The following is a 24,193-nucleotide window of genomic DNA, read 5'->3' as shown; positions in this document are numbered from 1 at the left end:
TGTCTGTCCGCAACCATATCTCGGAGATGTATTGACTGATTTTGTTCATGCTCAGCACAAAGACAATACATGATGGTACACATATGTACATCATTTTGTTTCATGATGCCATAAAAGATGGCCGACTGGCGGCCATTTTAGTTTAAAAAACCCGATATTGAACTTGTCGACAACCATTTCTCGGACATGCATTTACCGATCTTGTTCATACGTGGCACACAGATAATGAATGATGGCTTACATATGCACGTCATTTTCTTTCAAGATCAGATCCAAGATGGTTGACTGGTGGCCATTTTGTTACTTAAACGTGTCTCGACCATTTCTCAGACATGCATTTACCAATCTTGTTCAAACTTGGCACACAGAAAATGAATGATGGGATACATATGTGCATCTTTCTTTTCGGAGATCAGATCCAAGATGGCTGACTGGTGGCCATTTTGTTACTTAAACGTGTCCTCAACCATTTCTCGATATACATGGGCCGACTGTTCAAACTTGGCACAAAGACAATACATGACATATACAGAAAGATTTTGTTTTGTAATCTGAAGAAAGATGGCCGACTGACAACATTCAACTCCATACAGCAAAATTACCAAAACTAGGGGGACTATGACATTTTGTCTTTTTCTTCTTTCATTAGGTTTCTTGTAAATACCCGATCCATTCTGTAGACTCGAGTGCCAATTATTGTGTACAAATCCTGTTGCTTGTTCATTTTATTTCAATACATGTTTGAACCTGACTTGGTCTCTGGCTTATCCTGCTTGATCCGACGGTTTCATCTGGTGGCTCGAAGAGAATCTGTTTGAGATAGTGATTTGTCACCGTTTGGTACCATTAGAGTTCCTGGCGTTCAGAGTTCCATTAGAGTTTCCTATCACCTAACTACCTCGGCACAGGAACTTCAATCCTCACAGTAACATATCTCTGGACGATGGATCTGGCGGGAGACTGACATAGTCCCTCAGTGACTCAATGGATTCGATCCTGGGACTGGGTGGTATGCATGTATATGTATGTGTGTATGTGTGTGTACAGACAACCTGATTACTAATACTACTTCTCTAACAGCCTTCCTATTGTCAGTTATGGGGACAGCTTTTGCTCATGCCTTTTACGAATCTGCTGGCCAGACATGACATTCAACTGAGGGTGCTGGAATTTGTTCAGGGTGGAGGTGATAATTGTAACATGGTCTTCGTGAACAGCACCGTGGGATCTTTAACATGCACCTACTAGTGCTGGCCGACACGTCCTCCTGCTTAACATCCATCCAAAGGCCGGTGCGTCTCGTCTGCGAAGCATCAATCTGACAATGCAGTCAGGTCAGGAATCAAACTCAAACGAGACAACACAAAAGGTAAGTGTCACGCTACCTCCATACCTTCCTGTTGGTTATCCTTTTTTTGACATACCTCGGAATATTATGATTATTTTGTTTCTACAACATCTGAATGCAGCATCTAAGCACATGGAGTGAAGTTTGAAAAGTACTTTGGTAGAACTTCATTGTTCTATAGAGGAACAGCACCCCCTGCTGAGATTTGAAGAGGGTTTTGCAATGAACAGAATGTTATTGAAAACAGGTACAGCACAAGGCTCGTGCTAACTCAAACATACAAACGTGGTAGTTGAGAGCCAGCAATGATTTGAGAAATCTGCCTTTTTTTAACTTCTCTTAATTAAAAAAAGCATTGGTATTATGTTCACTCATGTGACACCTTTTCATAACTACAAAATGGAAACTGTGAAGAGGATAAGTTTAACAGTAAAGTCAATAATCTATGGTTTGACCGAGAAGAAATTGGAAAATAATTGCAGTTTGCTGTACCCAGCACCCCACACTCTCCCGAATAGCATATAAAATGTAGATAAATATAGCTTGGGAAAAATTGCTAATTTCCTTAATTTCCAAGATGGCTACCCAGTGCGATATTTTCTGCCAATATGGCTATCGCAATCATGATAGATATCGCAATCAGTTTTGCATTCACATTTGTTGGGCCGCAGAAGAGCTTCTGGAGCTGGTGTGGAAATCCGTCGTTCGGGGCTCAGGACGATCATTCACTCAAAGACATCCCCACTCTTCTGTACCCAAATCGTCAGATTTCCCCATCCACAACTGCACTTGGGAATACAGATGGGAACTATGATAGCAGGCACCCTAGACTACTCATGTGGAGGGAAGACTGCACCTGCACAGTAATGCTTTGTGGACACCTTCTCACAAAAGCACCTGCAATGCAGTACATCTAAGCCCTAAACAGGATGACTTTCAACATACAAAGAAGTGAGGGCCTTCTCTCAGGCAGAGATTATGTCGTCCTTAGAAGCCTCAGTGGAGAACACTTCAGGTGGTTTCTTGAAATCAGGCTGACTTTGCAACTTACAGACAGCCAAACCCCTTCCCAATGCCAAATAACCATGATGAGGTGGCGCATCCAGAAATTTAATGCACAAATGATAACCAGTTGCACATCTCTGGACCCAACGCATTCTGCACCCAGTTCCTTCCAAATCCGTAACTTATTTGTGGTCCGTGTTCCTGTTGGAAATCCATAAGCCGGAGGACCCTCTGCCCAAACTGGTTGTCGGTGTATGTTAGAGATCCCACGATCTTTCGCGAAGTCGTCGAGTTGTCGTCAGCACCCTGGACAAAGTCCTGTTCTGGGTGATTGCAACGGCAACCCCCCTACCATAACCTTTTCCCCAAGAGTGCATCAGCAGCACTGACCCTTTACACCCTCTGAAAAGGGTCAGTGCTGCTGATGCATCTTTGTGGAAAATACAGTTGAATAATAATCTTTAGAAGATCAAACGAAACGAATTGCTCCAAAATGCGAATAAATTGCTTGGTTTTTCATGTCAACATTTTAAATATCGATTTGATATATCGGCTACAAACATACACTTGGTTGAAGTATAATGCATTTGATTGAAGCAAACAAAACTAGCGCAATGCGACTGTCGCCAATATTCCTCCGCGTAGTTCCTGCCCGTGACAATGGGTAGATGCCCTCGTTCACAGTCCTAAAAATAAACAAGTTTGGTTTAAATCCCTTCAGCTGTTTTGAAGTATCACATTTTTACCATAGGACAGGTTTCACATCGATTGGTGAAGTGTTTTCAGAGTAGGGATTTTAAAAACTATCGGCTTTCAAGCGATTATGGCTGCCAACCCACGTGACATATGACATAAAAAATGTACACTATTCATATTTTTGGGTAGGACATTATGTTTGACATTTGTGAAGTTTGATGTTGATCGGGTAAGGTTCGTTTTTCTATCCAAGATGGTTGACAAACCACATGACCTACGATGTCATCATTTTCAAACTATATGCAACAATGGTGTTAGATGACTTTCAGATAAGCGGTTTCAGAGATATATTATTTCATATTTTCCTTCAATCCAATATGGCTGCCAAACCATGTGACATATGGTCATAAATTTAATATTTCAATACAAATTGGTCAGAGATCTTGTGCATGCAATTTCAGATTTTTATGATAAGGAATTTGATTAAAACATTTTTGGCTGGTATACCACTTCATTGATGTCATAATCATGCTTTTGTTCTCCATTGGGAGTACTTGACAATGTGCCAAGTTTCAAATTTTTTCATTTAGCGGTTTCCAAGAAATATATTTTTAATTATTTGCGTTTAATCCAAGATGGCTACCAAACCACGTGACCTATGACGTCACAATTATTAAAACATTCTGCATGGGTGTCACTCCCACCCTGAATGTTTTGTCTCAATCGGACATGTGGTTGCTGAGAAAAACGAGGCTTAGTCCGTACGGATGGACAGACAACCCGAAAACATAATGCCTCCGGCCACCTTCGGGGGCGGAGGCATAAAAATGCAGCTTATATTTATTGCAGGAAATCGATCCTCGGGATTGAATGTCGTAGCACTGGCATGAAGGATAACTCAAAACAGAAAGAATAGCTTGTGAGATGTTGTTTTTTTTCTCACAATTTTTAGTGAATTCGATGATCTGTTGGATGATGGTTTGTGACAATTGTTTTTATAATCTTAGTAAGTCATAAAATGAAGCCTAACTATTTAAAACGGCAAGCTTTGCATATTACCCTGGATTACCCTTCAACACTACACTTACTTTCAAGTGTACAGGCAGTTTTACAGCAGATCTGAATTTTATAACCAAGCAGGCAGAGGGTGGTGAGGAAGGGAGATGGACATGGTGGGGCGTGGGAATCAACTCCTTATGGACTATCCTCTATTATCTCAATGACCTTCACGAAATGGAGACCTTTGCAGAAAAGTATGTTCTGCTCATACATAAACATTCAAAAATGATCGCACCCATTTGAAGGGATAATGGAAATATTTAGAATTCTCAATAATTATCGAGATAACTGATTGGATGAGGAATAGGGGGGGGGGGGGGGTGAACTGATTTTATAACCACTTAACCTTTCTTTAGTGGTGAACCCACACTTCCAGCAAACACTTTCTTTCGTGTTAGTGTTTCATTTATCGCCTTGCAATGTTATAGCAAAATTACTGCCGAACCACTATATTGATTACGGTAGACAAATGTATCATTTAAAAGAGGGGGGGGGGGCGAGGGGGGAAACCAAAAGGACTTCTAAAGACTGAAAGAGAGAGACAGAGAGAGACAGAGACAGAGACAGAGACAGAGACAGAGACAGAGAGAGAGAGAGAGAGAGAGAGAGAGAGAGAGAGAGAGAGAGAGAACGGACTGCATTGAGGCCAGTACATCCTGTTTTTCCAGTTTTACTTACAAAGTCCGAGTATTAAGTCCTCTCAAGATGTGAAACATTATAATTATGCCTTGCTTCCAATGATCTTACCGCAAATAAAACTGGTACCAATCGAGGCACGTTTCATTTTGCTCAGAGCACAAATTCAATCCTCCGAGGTGAAATGCTCGTGGAGATAAGGAATGCCAGATAAACCGCCATGATGCGAGGCACGTCCTCACCGAGAGCGGTCATTGTCATTGACGAAAAAGCATCACTGCAGCCACCCCTCCCCTGAGAAGGAAATATATTGATGGAAAATGCTAAAAAAAACAAAAACTTGTTGAATGCAGTCATTCTGCATTCGAAAAAACAAGAAGACGTCATGCAGAGCACGATATTTGCAAAATCCACCCCCTCCCCCCAAAAAGGTTGCCATTGATCCATCAAAATGTCCATTTCATCCAGTTTAAATTGACGATCTTGATCAAAGCTCAGATCAATAGGATGAAAAGTCACGATTTTTCAGATGAAAAATGATGATTTTAGAAGTTTGACCTTTGTTCAACAAAGAGTTGACCTTTGACTTCAAAATAGTTTGTTTCCCAATTCAGTGAAGCACTATGCAAATGCTGTTAAATGTTCAAGTCAAAAAAAACAAAAAACAAACAAAAAAAAAAAAACACCTTTAGAGGCCATTTTTCCCCGCAAGCGGGGGTTGGCCTTTTTCGGGAACCGTGGTAGTTGTTGTTTTTCGGTCCCCTTTTTGAAGCAATGTTTTACGGCCGGATGCCCTTCCTGACGCCAACCCTTTTTGCCGCCTTTAACGACAAGCAGGGAATTACCAGTGAACTGGTACTCAATTAGCCGTTCAAGTTCAAGTAAATGTTCAAGTCAATCGGCTGAAAATTGATTTTTCAGAAATTTGACCTTGAGCTGACCTTTTGACCTCAAAAATAGTTGGTTTCCCTATTTAGTGACTATGTGCAAATCCTGTTGTATTTTCAAGTCAATCGGATGAAAATTGACGATTTTGGAAGTTTGACCTTAAGGTGACTTTTGACCTCAAAATCAATAGGCTTCTCAATTGTGTCGACCTCTACAATTTGAGGTTTCATGACAATCGCTTTAGAATTGTGACCTGCGGGCGAGTGACAGACAAACAAACAGAATAACAAACGCAACCGACCAATATACATGAAAAATCTTCGAATTTTGCAAGTAATAACACAGAGAAAGAAAATAAGAGGAAGGATTTGGAACATCGCAAACAAAAGGGGATGACCGAGATGGGAGGGGTTAAAGGGGCAAGATGAGGAAGAGAGGAGCATATGAAGCTCAAGAGCCCTTGGAAACAGCATCAAGTAATTGGCACAATAACAGATAAGAAGATTCTGTAAGCTTTAACAAAGAAGCAATGACTGATGAGTAATATTTAATGTGTATAGCTTTTCAGCACCATGTTCAGAGCTTCGAGCCTAGACACGTCAAATATTACCGGCTGGTTTGGTTCTTAGGTAGCAGACAAACCTCAGCGCACAAAAAAGGTATGCACAAATATCAGCGAATGGCCTTTTATGCGTACACCTAGCTCCTAGCTACGTGGAAGAGCTGGCAAAAGAGACGAAAGGTTAAAACATCGAGTACTGAGCGACGAGCAACAAGCCTGTCGTACCAATTCACGAGTGAAGAAAGACATGAAAAGGTAGCCAATTCTACTCGATAATACAGACCAAAATGGATTTGCAAGTGCAACCTTAAGACCTCAGGAGAAATGTACCGACCCTTCGTGGTCATGATGAAACGGGAACAAATGTGCACATGGACTACGAAGCACGGCCTAAGTATTCAAATGGGCAAGAGGCTTTGTCCATAGCTCAATGGTGAACTGCTCTCTCCTGTAGGTTGGTGTCCAGAATCACATCTGTCTCTTCTGAATTCTGTAGAATCTAAAGCTCTCAACATTATTGGAATATCCCATGATGAGGCCAAAGTACAGGTTCTGTTGCTTTCACAATAGAAGGCAGGTCAGTGGTCTCTGTTTTTACCTCTGCCACCGAAGGTGGATGGAGATAATGTTTTCACTCCTGTTTGTCTGTCTGTCTGTGAACAATATATCTCAAAAAGTTGTGGACGGATTCGGACGAAATTTGGCAGAGAGGTTGCGTATGACAATTAAATTTTGGTGAAGATTCGGATCCGGCTTGTATAATTTGAGTGATTCTTCACTATTCGGAGATCGGGCCAAAAATCATACATATCAGGATATCTCAAAAAGTTGTGGACGAATTCGGACAAAACTTGGTGGACAGGTTGCGTATGTGACAAGGAAGAATAGATTCGATTTTGGCAAAGATTCGAATCCGGATCCGGATCGGAGAATTTTTCAAGCGATTCTTCACCATTGAGTGATCGGGCCAAAAAGCATACATATCAGGATATCACAAAAAGTTATGGACGGATTTGGTCGAAACTAGGTCCAGATAGGTTTGGTGTGTGACAAGGAAGAATTGATTTGATGTTGGTGAAGATCCGCAAATTGATTCGGATACAATAATTATTTAATTTTTCAAAGTGATTCTTCACCATTGAGAGATCGGACGAAAAGCGATTATATAACACGATATTTTAAAAAGTTGTGGACGAGTTATGAATAAACTTGGGGGATGAGTTGGTTAGGTGACAAGAACAAGCCGATTCGATTTTCGTTCAGGTCCGAATCCAGATCTGGCCTATCAGTGGGATACAAAACAAACTGTTCAGCTTGGTGGAGGTGTGCGCTCTACCGAGTGCAGGGCTAGTTTACCGTCTGCTCGGCTCTCGTCTGCTCGGCTCTTACATACTGCTCTCAGTTCTCGGACCCTCCCTATCTACTCCAAGAAACACATGTTTTTCCAGTATTCCCCCTCCTGGTTAAGCTGCCAAACTCCAGGCTAACTGTTCTAGACGGCTTTGCCCTATGGGCTATGCCATGAAATAAAAACAAGAAAAAACAAACAAAAAACAGACGATTGAAAGTTAATAAATAAACACCATCCCGAGAGGGAAACAATATTTTATTTAATTGAAATGTTCACAATATCCTGTTCTCCACAAAAATTTATGAGAATATGATAATAAAACAAGCACGAGTTTCAAAATATGGAAATAAAAAATTCCCAGGAGCTATTTACTGTTACAATACAGAAACATTTTCTGCACTTTGGGCGTCAACTTGCAGTCAGTGATAAGTATGAATGGAGTAGCAAACGGGTCAGATTAATTTTAAAATAAATCCTCATTTTGTCAATTCGCCAGGCCCTGCTGTTAATTGCCTGATAAATCCTTGAGGGCCAAAAAGAGTTTGTTTAGCAGATCAAGCATATTTTTGAAAATGATACGGTAGTACTTACTTGGGGACCATTAACATAATAAATACAACAATTGGGAGAGGGAATTAAACGTTGATAACAAAATACTGAAAGCACAAGTGAAAGGGAAAAAGAAAAAGGAAAATTGCCATTTTTTTTTAAGTTTACCAATCATTGGCCCTGTACCCTTTGGATATTTAATTTATTCACTTCAATCACAAAGATGTTGGATCACCAAGATGTAGAAGCAAATGCTTTTGTGCAAATAAAACGAAAAACGATGCCACCCTTGAAGCAGTCAACAGAGTATACATATTATGAAACTCAACCCGACCGCAAATTCACACCAAACAGCAAATCAGACCAAATATTAACTTCACCTGTTAAACAGTTGTTCAACCATTCCTACCCTTGTGATTTCAAAAACACATTTCAGTGCTGCAGACAAGAAATTTGCAGTTGTTGCTGGGAAATGGCTTGTTCAGAGTAATCACCCCATCAATTCCAATGCCCAATTGCCAATAAAGATGTCGGAAGATTGGCAGGAGATCAAAATATCCTTGGAAAAGCGAGATAGCGATGTAGACGGAGAGAGACAGGATTGAGAATTTGACAGCTAAACATCGAGGGCAAGCTGCATTGCAGACAGTTCAACCTTTTCTCCCGGCTTGAATGGAGGCATGCCGAAGTAGGGGCAGCTGGCACAACGGAAGGCATCGCCCAAGTAACACTACGGAGTGGGAGGGTAGTTTAGTGTCGTGAAATCAGTATTTATTCAGCAAAGACGTTGCATGTCCCCAGTCATGTGATCAAAGTTCTTGCACCACCTGCTGTATCAGAAATCTTTGATCCCAGTTCTGTTCTGGGCCCCCACAGCCCATTCAAATCCACCTCTGCCGCTCCACTCCACACACACTTTTAAAGCTATTCCACTATGCTGATACAATCTGCAAGTACTTTATTGCAACGATACGACAAATTAAGCAAAAAAAAACTTTTAATGCTGAAGGATGTAAGACATTTAATTCTACATTACAATTCCGATTTACCATGCTCAAAGCTGTTTCACCCTGGCAATGTAAAAGGGCATTATGCATATTTACAAGTGATGAATTTAAAATTTATTCTGACACAAGCCCCCCTTTCCATTCACATACATCCCATTTTCAGTTCCCTTGTCATAATCATGCTCCCAACCCAAATTTAAAATACAAATATTTCCTAACATCCACTTCAAATGAAGTCCATTCACTCACATTGCCACAAGCGGATTTTGGAGCAGCTGCACCCTGAATACCTCCATCTTTAGCTTCAAGTCCCTCCGCAAGGCCACAGGTGCTAAGAGCATAGGGATAAATAGAAACAATGTCAAAACGCAGTGTGCTGAAGTATAATTTTCTGTTGTCGTCGGTTCGTATGCAGCCTATGGCTGCTGGTTGCATCATTTCTGGAAGCGTGGCTATGCCGCTGATGCGGTACCACTGATACCACATCATTTCTGAAAGCGCGGTACTCGTTTTGCCTACCTCGGAAGGATGACAGGCAGAGTCAACCCACCCGGTATTATTTCAACGCCTCCAACTCGAGACCTTAAGATTTTAAGCCGGCCAACTTTTGGCTTCATAGAATCGCCATGTCATTGTTGAGGCCCTCCACTTACATATGGAGCACGTGGCTGCGCATCTTCCAGTGATATGGATATGCCTCTTGGCAGGGCTGGCGCCAGACCATTTTGCACCCTAGGCAAAGTCAGCTACTTGCATCCCCTCCCTCCCCCCCCCCAAATTTTTTGTTTGCCAACTTCGATTATTAAAAACAGATGTCTTGTAGAAAAAATAAAAAGCAGAAAACTTGAAACTGCTAAATTAATTTTAACTTGCAAGAATAAGTACCGTAAGATGCTAACAGCACCAATATTAAAGGCGCAATATCCATAAATATGGCAGTGGCCCTGTTACCCCACGCTTTGGGGCAAATGGGCTTTCACTTAAAAAAATATGACACTACATGTGGTTTGCAATGCAAAATAAAGAAAGTGGTCCCTTTATGAGTGTGTGATTGGAAATTACAGATAAACAAAACAGTTTTTGGTTTGAGCAATAAGTTTTAGATATGCAAAATCAAAATTTTAAATAATCAATCTTTGATTATCTTTCGCAAATTCAAAAGAAAATATTTTGGCACACAAATCATTTTGAACTAAAGGGCACTAGGTATACTGTGACCGGTCTTAAAACAATAATTTGTATAAAACTGTGACCCTTTAAGGTTCAGTAATGCGCCCCTCTGATGTCTGCGCCCTAGGCGGCTGCCTAGTTGGCCTAATGGTAGCGCCGGCCCTGCCTGTTGATAGTGTCCTCTGTTCATTAGAGGATAGATTTATAATGTGGGGAGAACATGACTAAAATGGCTTACTTTTCAAAAAATAATGTGGGATCTTCAATATCCACAAGTGAATGTTAGCAGACAAAATAACAACTTTCAAAGGATGGCATACTTAGAGATGTAACATCCTGCCTGGTAAGTACTTATGGTATAGTCATCATACATTGGCATATATGCATAATTGCTCGAGGAGTCAATTAGGAGTAGACCCACAAAGGTGCACCATTTTAAGATGGTCGGTGATTGTGCACCGCTGATGCAGTATCCCGTTGTTTAAAAGAGGAATTTGCAATTTGTTCAGGGTGTGAGAATTAATGCTAACAGATGGGTCCCCTTCTTAATGTGCATTGAGGGACAATACAAAACCCGGCCTGCAAAACACCAGTCTGACATCAAATTATAGTGCAGTCAGGAATCAAAAACAAGACAAGGTAGCTCAAAGCCGAACAAGCTCACCTGTGAGCTATCCTGAGAGCTCTAATTCAAAAGATGTAGTGGTGCAAGTAAACGCAGTGAACTTGCCACATGGCATCCTAACGGCGCCAACAAACATGGCGCCAACCCTTGAAAGGTTCAATGGTATAAGGGAGCATACAAATATTGTACCATTCGCAAAAACATTAAGGTCCTATAAAGCAGAGAACGCAAGCAATTTACACTTATCCAATTGCATCTCAATATGTAGAAAGTGAGAAAATGATAGCCAACATAATTGTGCATCACTGCAACTCACATCACAAAGGTAAAAAAAAAAAGAAAAGATAAATCCTTCAACATGTCTGGCTCCTGTTGGTGTATATCCAGTACTAGACAAATGTAGTCTCTACATACTGGAGATGAGTTCCAACTGTCCTGGGGGGTTGTTTGCTTCCCTTCACCAGTGTAGCCGGCAGATAAATTATCCATGGCTCTCTCAGATGTCCCATAAGTGTTTAATTGAGGAGGGGTAGGCATGGCAAATTGTCAATGTTCTTACCCTGCATGAAATCCCTCAAAATAAACGAATGGGGACGTGCATATTCTTGGTGATTGATTTTGGATTGGACCCATGCCTCAACATTGCAAAAATTATCATGTCTCTTACAAATATACCAAGTCGATGCATCCATGGTGGTTGTAGTAATACAAACCGAGATGGCTTCATGCTACACCAATGGCCGAAAGACCCCACATTTGCTAGAAATTGGATGAGGTTTGCCCGAAATACCCAAGTGTGGATCGGGTTGACAAAATATTCGGTTTTGTGTTCGGAAACTCGAAACTGAGAGACCATCTCTATCCTGCTCCCAGTGACTGATCTCACCTTGCCACTTCTCATCCCTACACCTCCACTGGGGTGAGACATCGACACGGCACAACACAGCACAGCACAACAGAACGACCACAGACACAAATGGCGCCCCGTGAAAGTATGAACCGGGATGATCCTGTAATACAGGACACCCGGTCAGCCTGTTACGGTGAGTCAGAGCATTAGTCGCCAATTTGATTAGAGGTGGCCGAGTGTGCCTGGGCCTGCTGTGTCATATCTATGCTGTATCATGCTGTGTCATATTTATTTTGTGATATCCCCGATAATCCATCAATTGAATGGAAAACACAAGCTACAAATCTGTAGTGAACATGCAACCGGCGTTTTCATCTGCACTACGAACACTACCATTTTCACATGAATTGCTCGCACGGGGATCAAAACTATACAACTCCACAATTCCCACGAAAGTGTTTCCATCGCTAATTTTGTCTCCAACAGTTACTGGAAAATACCACTGATCAGTTTCAACATACTGAGAACCTTCAGAGTTGCTAATGACGGTGGAATAAATATTGGAATCCGAGCTTGAAATACACTTTTCTCTATGAAATGCTGCCATTTAGATCAAGACGAGTTCATAATGTGACATCACTGGCGAAATCGAAAATCGACACTCTTTAGGGGTTTTGTCAACACTTTGTGATTGGCAAAAAAGTTTCAAGAAAACTTTTGCCTTCAAATTAGACAGTGATTAATGATTTTCAATGGTTTTCAGAAAAAAAAACAGAAAAAAAATGCCTCCTGCGACTTCATCGGCGGAGGCATAATAAATTGTGCTCGAGTTCCACGAAGACCTAACTTGCAACACCACTGTAACAATAATAAACTAGAATTGCATCCGGGTAGAGCATGTACTTCCACCAGGCTTAACAGTTTATGTTTTGTATCCCACTGTTAGGCCAGATTGGGATTTGGTCCTGAACCAACATGTAATCGCTGGTTCTTGTCACCTAACCAACTCATCCACCTAGTTTTGTCATAATCAGTCCACAACTTTTGGAGATACCCTGCATTGTATCGTTTTTGTCCCAATCTCTCAATGGTGTAGAAACCAAAAAAATTCTCCGATTCAGATCCGGATCCGAATCTTCACAAAAATATAATCAATTCGTCCTTGTCACATACCCAACCTCTCCACTAAATTTCGTCCAAATCCGTCCACATCTTTTTGACATATCCTGTTCACAGACAGACAAACAGACAAGAGTGAAGACAATCTCTGCCCACCTTTGGTGGTGGAGGTAAATTGTGCAATTTCAATCACAACTAGAGGGTGCAAGCAATTTGACAGCTTCCAAGATACTTTTGCAAATATCTTTATTTAAAGGTCATGTTCAATAAATACAATTTTGTTCGATTAAGTCCAGCAAACCTATTAAATATATGTAACCAGTATTTTGGTACTTTCACGCCACCTATTGGCTATTTCCAGCCAAAGCTGATAATTTCCTGAAAAAGGCTGCTGTATTCTTTGTGTTGTCCAATAACATAAAACGTATTACATCTTGTCAATTCCAGCTATGCAATGTAAAAAGTAGGCTTTTGGCTTGGCCAACAAATGCCATCTTGGTTGCACAAATCAAATTTTCTGTTAACAGGATATCGCAAAAAGTTATGAATGGATTCAGACGAAATTTGGTGGTGCCAAGAAGGAAACTAGAACGCCACTCAGTAGAGCGCATACTCCCGCCATGGGTCAAGTTCGAATAGTACGATTTCACAAAAGTTTGAGGGAGTAGTTCAGTGACAACACAAGACAGACACTGCACAGATAGATATATATATATATATATACAGTGGAACCTCGACTTACGAGTGCCCCAACTTACGAGTTTTTCGAGATACGAGCCGTCACTCTGGCAGTTTATTGCTTTGAGATGCGAGCCGAGATCCGAGTTACGAGCTTTCGCCACCCGGTCACGTGGTTATCTTGCCGTGCACGTACAGTATCTCTGTCGTAGTATAGCGCTGCATTTTAGATTTCGCATTTCGGTTATTTTGAGTTTACGCCGCCAGGTGGGCTCCGGTCACGTGGTTATCTTGCCGTGCACGTACAGTATCTCTGTCGTATAGCGCTAATGATATATAACGCCGCCGATAATGATATGATAATTTATGATAATCTATGCAGCACGACGTGGTCCTCACGTCACACAAGGCGCCTTTGCCGGCGCAAAACGGCTCTCTCAGGGTCAAACTCGGTATCGTTTTGAGCGCACGGTTCAGACCTTCAAGAAAAAGTTTATTTTGTAAAAATCGAGCCACGCGTTCAAAAGATATGACCGGTTTTGTTCGCCGGCACGTCGGCGCTCGAATCGAATCGAGTTGAAACGAACACTGCCGTTGTCGGGTCCGTCTGAGACAACCACCGGGCCTATAACGCTGGGACCGGTCTCGTTGGATAGGCCTGGATCAGATCTCGAAACGCAGGAAGCTGCACCTCTCTGTGATAATCTTGTGGACCATGACAAGAGATCGTGCGACACGTGGTTATCATGCAGTGCAAGTACAGTATCTCTGCCGTCAACTTGTTCAGAGTGCCGGCGATAGCTCGCCTTCTCTTTATGGAAAACACGGTGAGATCCTTAACATCCAACAACTAATGGGACGCAAACGGGGCGCCCAGTTTAGCGGTACACCCATTGATGAATCACCCTGCCTGTGATTCACCCATGACAGGTTATAGCTGGGTCGGGATTCAAACCCAGGCTGGACAGTTTAGACTTTAGAGTCAAGTGTGCGTACCTCCAGTCCAGGCCATCCTGCCAACTTGTATGCTGCATACAGGTGAAATATAAAGCGCGAGATATTTTTATATATACTGTATATTTAAAAAAAAAATGGTGTGGTTTTTGGCGGGCTGGAACGGATTAATAGCATTTCAATGCTGGGGGAGGGGAGAAGGGGTAGGGTGGAGGGGGGAGGGAGGGGGAGGACGGACGGGGGAGGGGGAAGGGGGAGGGCCAGTCAACAATGACGTTGCAGTTCTCATGGTCGGAGAGCAGCACAACAATCGCAACATCGTCCTGCATCTTCGAAAGAGCACGAAGCGGCTTTTGGAGACTCACCGATCCTGTAACCCACGTCCTCCAGTACCGGAGTTGCCGGGCGGGGGAAGGGAGACCCGCACATTCCCAACCCGTACATTCGCCCTCTCGACTCAAGCTCGTATTCGATTCGTATTCGAAATCGAAAGGGGAAATCCTTCATATTCGAATTCGTAAACACGAAATATGAATAAAAATTTAATTCATATCGCACAAAATCGACACAAAACACGGTCGCATAAAGGTGAAAAAACGCAATGGCTTTTCGCCCTGAAATACGTGCAAACGTGTGACGTGTGATGGGATGGAACATCACGTGATCGCTCTGAGCGAATCAGCGAGCTGCTCGCACTGGCTCAGATTAGCGGGTACTTCGCTGAAATGCGCTGAGCTAAATATGAATAAAAAATATGGATCTCGTCAAATATTGTCTCGGCCCTGTTTGTCCCAGGCTCAATGGCCATGCCTATGCCAAATATCAAGCACGTGAGCCTCTCCGTTTCGGAGTCTATCGGTAACGTAACATCTCACACACACACACACACACACACACACACACACACACACACACACACACACACACACACACACACACACACACACACACACACACACACACACACACACACACACACACACACACACACACACACACACACACACACACACACACACACACACACACAGTTTTATATATATATAGACTACCATACGTTCTTCAGTTCGGATATCGCGATTTCGGCTAAAGGTGGGTTTTCACGGGACTCGCGAAGGATGCGAATGTCGAAAAAATGGCAAAGTCCAACATTCGGAGAAGTTTTTCTCCGAATGTGTCGCGACAATGGAGCCGTAAACCATTCTTGCGCAGTTTGTGCGTAGTTCTCACAACGTATGGGCGAATGTCGTGTGTAGCGTTGCCGAACTATGGCCAGTCCACATACACGAAGAACACGCGACTAAAATGCGAACAACACGAATGTTGGACGAATCTCGGGCAACATTCGTGCGGACATTTCGCGACACATGCGAACGTTTTGCGCATATTTCGCGAATAATGAACGTCGTGCAACATTCATGCGAAATTTGTACATATGTCGCGCGATTATCTTGTGACCGGCGATCCGACCGACACTTGGGCAGTATATAAATGCCTTGAAATGTATTGCCAGCAGTTCTTGCCCAAAGGTCAGTAATGCGGATTTGCCACCAGACACGTGCGCCAAACGTTCATGAGAACTTCGCACGAAGACGGACGCGAACAGTTCGTGAATAGGTCGAGAAATGATCGGACGAACTTCGCTGCTTTCGCGAGACATGCGCGAGACATTATCCAAACAGTCGGAATCTGTTTGGGGTTTAACGAAGATTTTGCGAACATCACGCACGTCGTGAGTAGGTCGTGCGCATATGACGAAGCTTTTTAGACATTTTTGAGAGCAAATCACGACCCGGGATGCTGGAAACGTTCGCTATAAATTTCAAACTTGTTTGAAATACCCGCCGAACAAAAAACGACTCCTGCGAACAATTGACGACGCTTCCGAACCCCCGCGCATGTTTGGCGAACTTTTGGAGCCTAACATACGAATGTTGGACTTTGCCATTTTTTCGACAAGGTGGGTTTTCACGGGACACGCGAACGGTTCGCGAAGGATGCGAATGTCGAAAAAATGTCAAAGTGCAACATTCGTATTTTAGGCTCCAAAAGTTCGCCAAACATGCGCGGGGGTTCGGAAGCATCGTCAATTGTTCGCATCCTGTTTCAAACATTTTTGAAATACCTGCCGAACAAAAAACGACTCCTGCGAACAATTGACGACGCTTCCGAACCCCCGCGCATGTTTGGCGAACTTTTGGAGCCTAAAATACGAATGTTGCACTTTGCCATTTTTTCGACATTCACATCCTTCGCGAACCGTTCGCGTGTCCCGTGAAAACCCACCTTAACGCGCACCGATAGCGGCACCAATTAGGCACGATAGCCGAGGGTTGAGTGTATATATAGAAGATTAAAAACACCTCACAGCCACGAAACACGAAATTAAAAACACTTCACAGCCACGAAACACTAAATTAAAAACACCTCACAGCCACGAAACACGAAATTAAAAACACTTCACAGCCACGAAAAACGAAATTAAAAACACTTCACAGCCACGAAAAACGAAATTAAAAACACCTCACAGCCACGAAAAACGAAATTAAAAACACTTCACAGCCACGAAACACGAAATTAAAAACACTTCACAGCCACGAAACAGGAAATTAAAAACACTTCACAGCAACGAAACATGAAATTAAAAACACTTCACAGCCACAAAAAACGAAATTAAAAACACTTCACAGCCACAAAAAACGAAATTAAAAACACCTCACAGCCACGAAACACGAAATTAAAAACACGTCACAGCCACGAAACACGAAATTAAAAACACCTCACAGCCACGAAACACGAAATTAAAAACACTTCACAGCCACGAAACACAAAATTAAAAACACTTCACAGACACAAAACACGAAATTAAAAACACTTCACAGCCACGAAACACGAAATTAAAAACACCTCACAGCCACAAAACACGAAATTAAAAATACTTCACAGCTACGAAACATGAAATTAAAAACACTTCACAGCCACAAAAAACGAAATTAAAAACACCTCACAGCCACGAAACACGGAATTAAAAACACTTCACAGCCACGAAACACAAAATTAAAAACACCTCACAGCCACAAAACACGAAATTAAAAACACCTCACAGCCACGAAATTAAAAACACTTCACAGCCACGAAACACGAAATTAAAAACACCTCACAGCCACGAAACACGAAATTAAAAACACCACAGCCATGAAACACGAAATTAAAAACACCACAGCCACGAAATTAAAAACACCTCACAGCCACGAAATTAAAAACACTTCACAGCCACGAAACATGAAATTAAAAACACTTCACAGCCACAAAAAACGAAATTGAAAACACCTCACAGCCACAAAACACGAAATTAAAAACACTTCACAGCCACAAAACACGAAATTAAAAACACTTCACAGCCACGAAACACGAAATTAAAAACACTTCACAGCCACAAAACACGAAATTAAAAACACTTCACAGCCACAAAACACGAAATTAAAAACACTTCACAGCCACAAAACACGATATTAAAAACACTTCACAGCCACGAAACACGAAATAAAAAACACTTCACAGCCACAAAACACGAAATTAAAAACACTTCACAGTCACGAAACACAAAATTAAAAACACCTCACAGCCACAAAACACGAAATTAAAAACACCTCACAGCCACAAAACACGAAATTAAAAACACTTCACAGCCACAAAACTAAAAACACCTCACAGCCACAAAACACGAAATTAAAAACACTTCACAGCCACGAAACACAAAATTAAAAACACTTCACAGCCACGAAACACGAAATTAAAAACACCTCACAGCCACAAAACACGAAATTAAAAACACCTCACAGTCACAAAACACGAAATTAAAAACACTTCACAGCCACGAAACACAAAATTAAAAACACTTCACAGCCACGAAACACGAAATTAAAAACACCTCACAGCCACGAAACACTAAATTAAAAACACTTCACAGCCACGAAACATGAAATTAAAAACACCTCACAGCCACAAAACACGAAATTAAAAACACCTCACAGCCACGAAACACGAAATTAAAAACACTTCACAGCCACGAAACACAAAATTAAAAACACCTCACAGCCACGAAACACAAAATTAAAAACACCACAGCCACGAAATACGAAATTAAAAACACCTCACAGCCACAAAATTAAAAACACCACAGCCACGAAACACGAAATTAAAAACACTTCACAGCCACGAAACACGAAATTAAAAACACCTCACAGCCACAAAACACGAAATTAAAAACACCTCACAGCCACGCAATTAAAAACACTTCACAGCCACGAAACACAAAATTAAAAACACCTCACAGCCACGAAACACGAAATTAAAAACACCTCACAGCCACGAAACACGAAATTAAAAACACCTCACAGCCACGAAACACGAAATTAAAAACACCTTACAGCCACAAAACATGAAATTAAAAACACTTCACAGCCACGAAACACGAAATTAAAAACACCTCACAGCCACAAAACTAAAAACACCTCACAGCCACAAAACACGAAATTAAAAACACTTCACAGCCACGAAACACAAAATTAAAAACACCTCACAGCCACGAAACACGAAATTAAAAACACCTCACAGCCACAAAACACGAAATTAAAAACACCTCACAGTCACAAAACACGAAATTAAAAACACTTCACAGCCACGAAACACAAAATTAAAAACACTTCACAGCCACGAAACACAAAATTAAAAACACCTCACAGTCACAAAACACGAAATTAAAAACACTTCACAGCCACGAAACACAAAATTAAAAACACCACAGCCATGAAATACGAAATTAAAAACACCTCACAGCCACGAAATTAAAAACACCACAGCCACGAAACACGAAATTAAAAACACTTCACAGCCACGAAACACGAAATTAAAAACACCTCACAGCCACAAAACACGAAATTAAAAACACCTCACAGCCACGCAATTAAAAACACTTCACAGCCACGAAACACAAAATTAAAAACACCTCACAGCCACGAAACACGAAATTAAAAACACCTCACAGCCACGAAACACGAAATTAAAAACACCTCACAGCCACGAAACACGAAATTAAAAACACCTTACAGCCACAAAACACGAAATTAAAAACACTTCACAGCCACGAAACACGAAATTAAAAACACCTCACAGCCACGAAACACGAAATTAAAAACACCTCACAGCCACGAAATTAAAAACACTTCACAGCCACGAAACACGAAATTAAAAACACCTCACAGCCACAAAACACGAAATTAAAAACACCTCACAGCCACGAAACACGAAATTAAAAACACCTCACAGCCACGAAATTAAAAACACCTCACAGCCACGAAACACGAAATTAAAAACACTTCACAGCCATGAAACACGAAATTAAAAACACCTCACAGCCACAAAACACGAGATTAAAAACACTTCACAGCCACAAAACACAAAATTAAAAACACTTCACAGCCACGAAACACGAAATTAAAAACACCTCACAGCCACAAAACACAAAATTAAAAACACCTCACAGCCACAAAACACGAAATTAAAAACACCTCACAGCCACAAAACACGAAATTAAAAACACTTCACAGCCACGAAACACGAAATTAAAAACACTTCACAGCCACGAAACACGAAATTAAAAACACTTCACAGCCACGAAACACGAAATTAAAAACACCTCACAGCCACGAAACACGAAATTAAAAACACCTCAGCCACAAAACACGAAATTAAAAACACTTCACAGCCACGAAACACGAAATTAAAAACACTTCACAGCCACGAAACACGAAATTAAAAACACCTCACAGCCACGAAACACGAAATTAAAAACACCTCACAGCCACAAAACACGAAATTAAAAACACTTCACAGCCACAAAACACGAAATTAAAAACATTTCACAGCCACGAAACACGAAATTAAAAACACCTCACAGCCACGAAACACGAAATTAAAAACACTTCACAGCCACAAAACACGAAATTAAAAACACCTCACAGCCACAAAACACGAAATTAAAAACACTTCACAGCCACGAAACACGAAATTAAAAACACTTCACAGCCACAAAACACAAAATTAAAAACACTTCACAGCCACAAAACACGAAATTAAAAACACTTCACAGCCACAAAACACAAAATTAAAAACACTTCACAGCCACAAAACACGAAATTAAAAACACCTCACAGCCACGAAACACGAAATTAAAAACACTTCACAGCCACAAAACACAAAATTAAAAACACTTCACAGCCACAAAACACGAAATTAAAAACACCTCACAGCCACGAAACACGAAATTAAAAACACTTCACAGCCACAAAACACAAAATTAAAAACACTTCACAGCCACGAAACACGAAATTAAAAACACTTCACAGCCACAAAACACGAAATTAAAAACACTTCACAGCCACGAAATTAAAAACACCTCACCACCACGTGATTCAAAACCACCACCACGTTATTAAAAACACTTCACAACCACGGAAATAAAAGTTTCAGGGAGTAGTTCAATGACAGACACTGCCCAGATATAATAATAATAATAAAGGAGTCTTATATAGCCCCATCAAGCAGAGTAAACTACCCTCATGGCACTTTACATTATCATGCGAACGCACACACACCGCACACACACACACACAAACATACACACACACAGACACACCTTCACTCTTGCCCTATTCCTCTCCCTCCCCATTCAAAACCCACATATGTGTACTCCCCCTCCTCCTCCCCTCCCTCCCCCGCACATGTACACAGACATACGCTCGATCTCCGTCCCACCTCAAACCAAAGGGAAAGCAGGACTTAGACTTTGAAAGACTTGTGAAACAGATAGGTTTTGAGGGAGGTTCTAAAGGCAGGAAGAGAGTCAGCATGTCGAACAGAGGAAGGCAAGTCATTCCAGAGCAGAGGTGCAGCAAAGGAAAAGGATTTCTCGCCAAACGACTTGGTGCTGGTGCGCGGCGGCTCTAAGGTCATAGAGTCGTCACTTGAACGAAGCCGTCGCCGAGGTTCATAGAGAGTGAGCAAATCGGAGAGATAGTGAGGTCCCGTTCCACACAATGATTTATAACATAGTGTGCAAATTTTGTATTGCACATGAGCAGAGACAGGCAGCCAGTGTAAAGATTCAAGAAGCGGAGTAACATGGTCAGACTTCTTCGCCTTACAGACAAGACGAGCGGCAGAGTTTTTAACCTTTTGTAACTTATCCAAGAGAAACTGAGGGCAACCAGCATACAAAGAATTACAACAGTCTAGCCTTGAGAGGACAAGGGCACAGAACAGAGTTAGAGCAGCTTGAGGAGTAAGAAAGTGGCGAATGTATGCGATCTGTCGCAGCTGAAAGTATGCTGATTTGCAAGTTTGAAGTACTTGCTTGGAAAATGTCATTCCAGAGATATAGATAAATAAGAAGATATGTAGATATATAGATAAATAAACCTGAAAAATCGCAGAACCAGAATTATTTATTTGGTCTGGGAAGCCCATGCGAGGTTTCTTCTTCTTCAGCCTCTCACAACCCTGGGTGAATATGCGATCTTTAAAAAAAAAGTTCGAATTTTGCCAAACCTGTTTTATTCGTTTGTTAATATACCTCAGCCATTGACAAATCTGGAACTAAGTCTTTATAAGTTCATCAAATACTGACACCGCGATTGACATTCGCTGAGCTAAATGTTGATATCTCTTCTGAGGTTCACCAAAAACTTCACCAAAAACTAATCAATTCTTCCTTATCCCAAGGGAAATCATCCCACCAACTTTCATCCAAATCCGTTCAGAACTTTTCCAGATATCTTTTAGACGAACACACGAACACATACACACGAACACACGAACACACACACACACACACACACACACACACACACACACACACACACACACACACACACACACACACACACACACACACACACACACACACACACACACACACACACACACACCTCCCTGGCGGGAGTAATAATTAGATTTTGCTGAAGATCCAGAACGAGATACTATCATTTTTAAAAAGTGATTCTTCACCATTGGTAGTTGGAGCCAAAATGATATATAGCATGACATCTCAAAAAGTTGTCGATGGATTCGGATGAAACTTGGTGGACAGGTTGGGTGTGTGACAAGGAAGAATTGATTCTATTTTGGTGAAGATCCGGATCCGAGAATTTTAAAAGCGATTTTCACCATTGATCGAGTTGGCTGGTTTAAGATCTTAGGGTCTTGAGTTTGAGCCCCGATCGTGCCGTTGAAACAACACCAGGTGGGTTGACTCAGCCCGTCATCCTTCTGAGGTTGGCAAAATGGGTACCAGCTTACTAGTAACAGGCCAAACAATTATGTGAATCTATTGAACAGTCACTGCCCCTCCTGTACCTCAGTGTGATACACCAAAGCTATCCAAGACTCATGCCGGCTCTCACACCTTTTTTATTCATGACAAATCCACTGAAACTGGCTTGGACAAGGCCCAGTGGGAAACAGCCGAGACAGCCTCGTATGGCTCTTCACGTGCCCATGCATCCTGCAGCCAGAGTCACCATGCTCAAGTTGCATTACGCTGGAGCAAATGAAGTTCATACACTCTGCCCTTGCAAATACACATCAGGCCTCTGCATCCTACTCGTGTACAGCTCCGTATCATATGAAATTTCCTCTCAATACTCTGGTTGAAAGGGAAAATAGACGAAAGACACCACGAGCACTATACAAATGCATAAACCCATCCTGTGATCCACTGTGCAGTGGAACTGCTCTGGGACTCTACTTTCTCAGCTGAGAAGGTGGAGAAGCTTCTGTCAACACACTACTCTGATTTTGCAAAGCTGTTGAAACCAAAGCTTTCAGAATCATTGGAATCTCCCTCGATGAAGCTGATTGTGAGGGCCTTGCACTCACTCACCGCAGGCAGGTTGGTGGTCTTTCTGTCTTCTACCGACTCCTCTCCAGCCTTGCTCTCCCAGCTCTCTCTGTGCTCTGTCCCTCAAATATTCCTACAGGCCGCACAAGATCTGCCAGCAACCCTCTTCTGATGAAATTGCCAAAATCAAGACTCTCTGCTCACCTTCACTCTTTCATTCCTCTTTTCTCCTGCCTCTGGAACAAACTCCCTCACTCTCTTCAATCCCACTCCTCCATCCAGGTCTTTAAAACAGCTGTTCACCACCATCTCTTATCTTCCCCCATACAAAACCTTGATCTATTCTACCCCCGTTAATTCACCGCAGATCCACTTTTTTTTTAAAATACCGACTTCTTTCCTGGAAGTCATAGCAGTGTCCGTGTGTTTTATACCTATCCAACCCCATCCTCCCCCCCTTCCCATGCCTCCCACCCCCACCCTTCCCCCATGCTCTCTCACCCCCACAGATCTCCCGATGTCCCTGTTCTCTGCTGTGGTACTTGTGTGCTTCCCTCTCTCTCTCCCCATCTTGTCGCCCGCTCCCTTTATTGTATGTTTTGTGTGTCCGTTTCTTTTTGTGACTCATGTTAGCTCTTACACGAGCCTCGATCTTGTATACAAAATAAATAAATAAATAATAATAATAATAAAAAACTGGCCTGCACAGCATCAACTCCCAGGTCCTAAAATTCTGCTCTGGTGCTTCTGCACATCCTCTTTCTGATATGTTCACCCTATAATTTGCCCAAGGTCAT

General features: G+C 41.9%; 1 protein-coding gene across 4 annotated transcripts in view; it reads right to left on the bottom strand.

Moving 5' to 3' along the window:
- Positions 1-7,781: 7,781 nt before the first annotated feature.
- The window catches only part of CIAPIN1 (cytokine induced apoptosis inhibitor 1), a 55,151-nt gene continuing 38,739 nt past the window's right edge, over positions 7,782-24,193 (bottom strand). For all 4 annotated transcript variants that reach the window (XM_068128757.2, XM_068128759.2, XM_078784566.1 and 1 more), the window contains 2 exons: positions 9,351-9,432; positions 7,782-8,824 (listed from right to left, as the gene is read on the bottom strand). In XM_068128757.2, coding sequence (XP_067984858.2) covers positions 8,711-8,824; positions 9,351-9,432 — 196 coding nt within the window. In that variant the 3' untranslated portion in view covers positions 7,782-8,710. The remainder of the gene's footprint in view (positions 8,825-9,350; positions 9,433-24,193) is intronic.

The sequence above is a fragment of the Myxine glutinosa genome, chromosome 9 (assembly GCF_964187855.1).
Source record: "Myxine glutinosa chromosome 9, kmMyxGlut1.1, whole genome shotgun sequence".
Classification (NCBI taxonomy): Eukaryota; Metazoa; Chordata; class Myxini; order Myxiniformes; family Myxinidae; genus Myxine; species Myxine glutinosa.
This window is presented reverse-complemented; position numbering and strand designations above follow the sequence as displayed.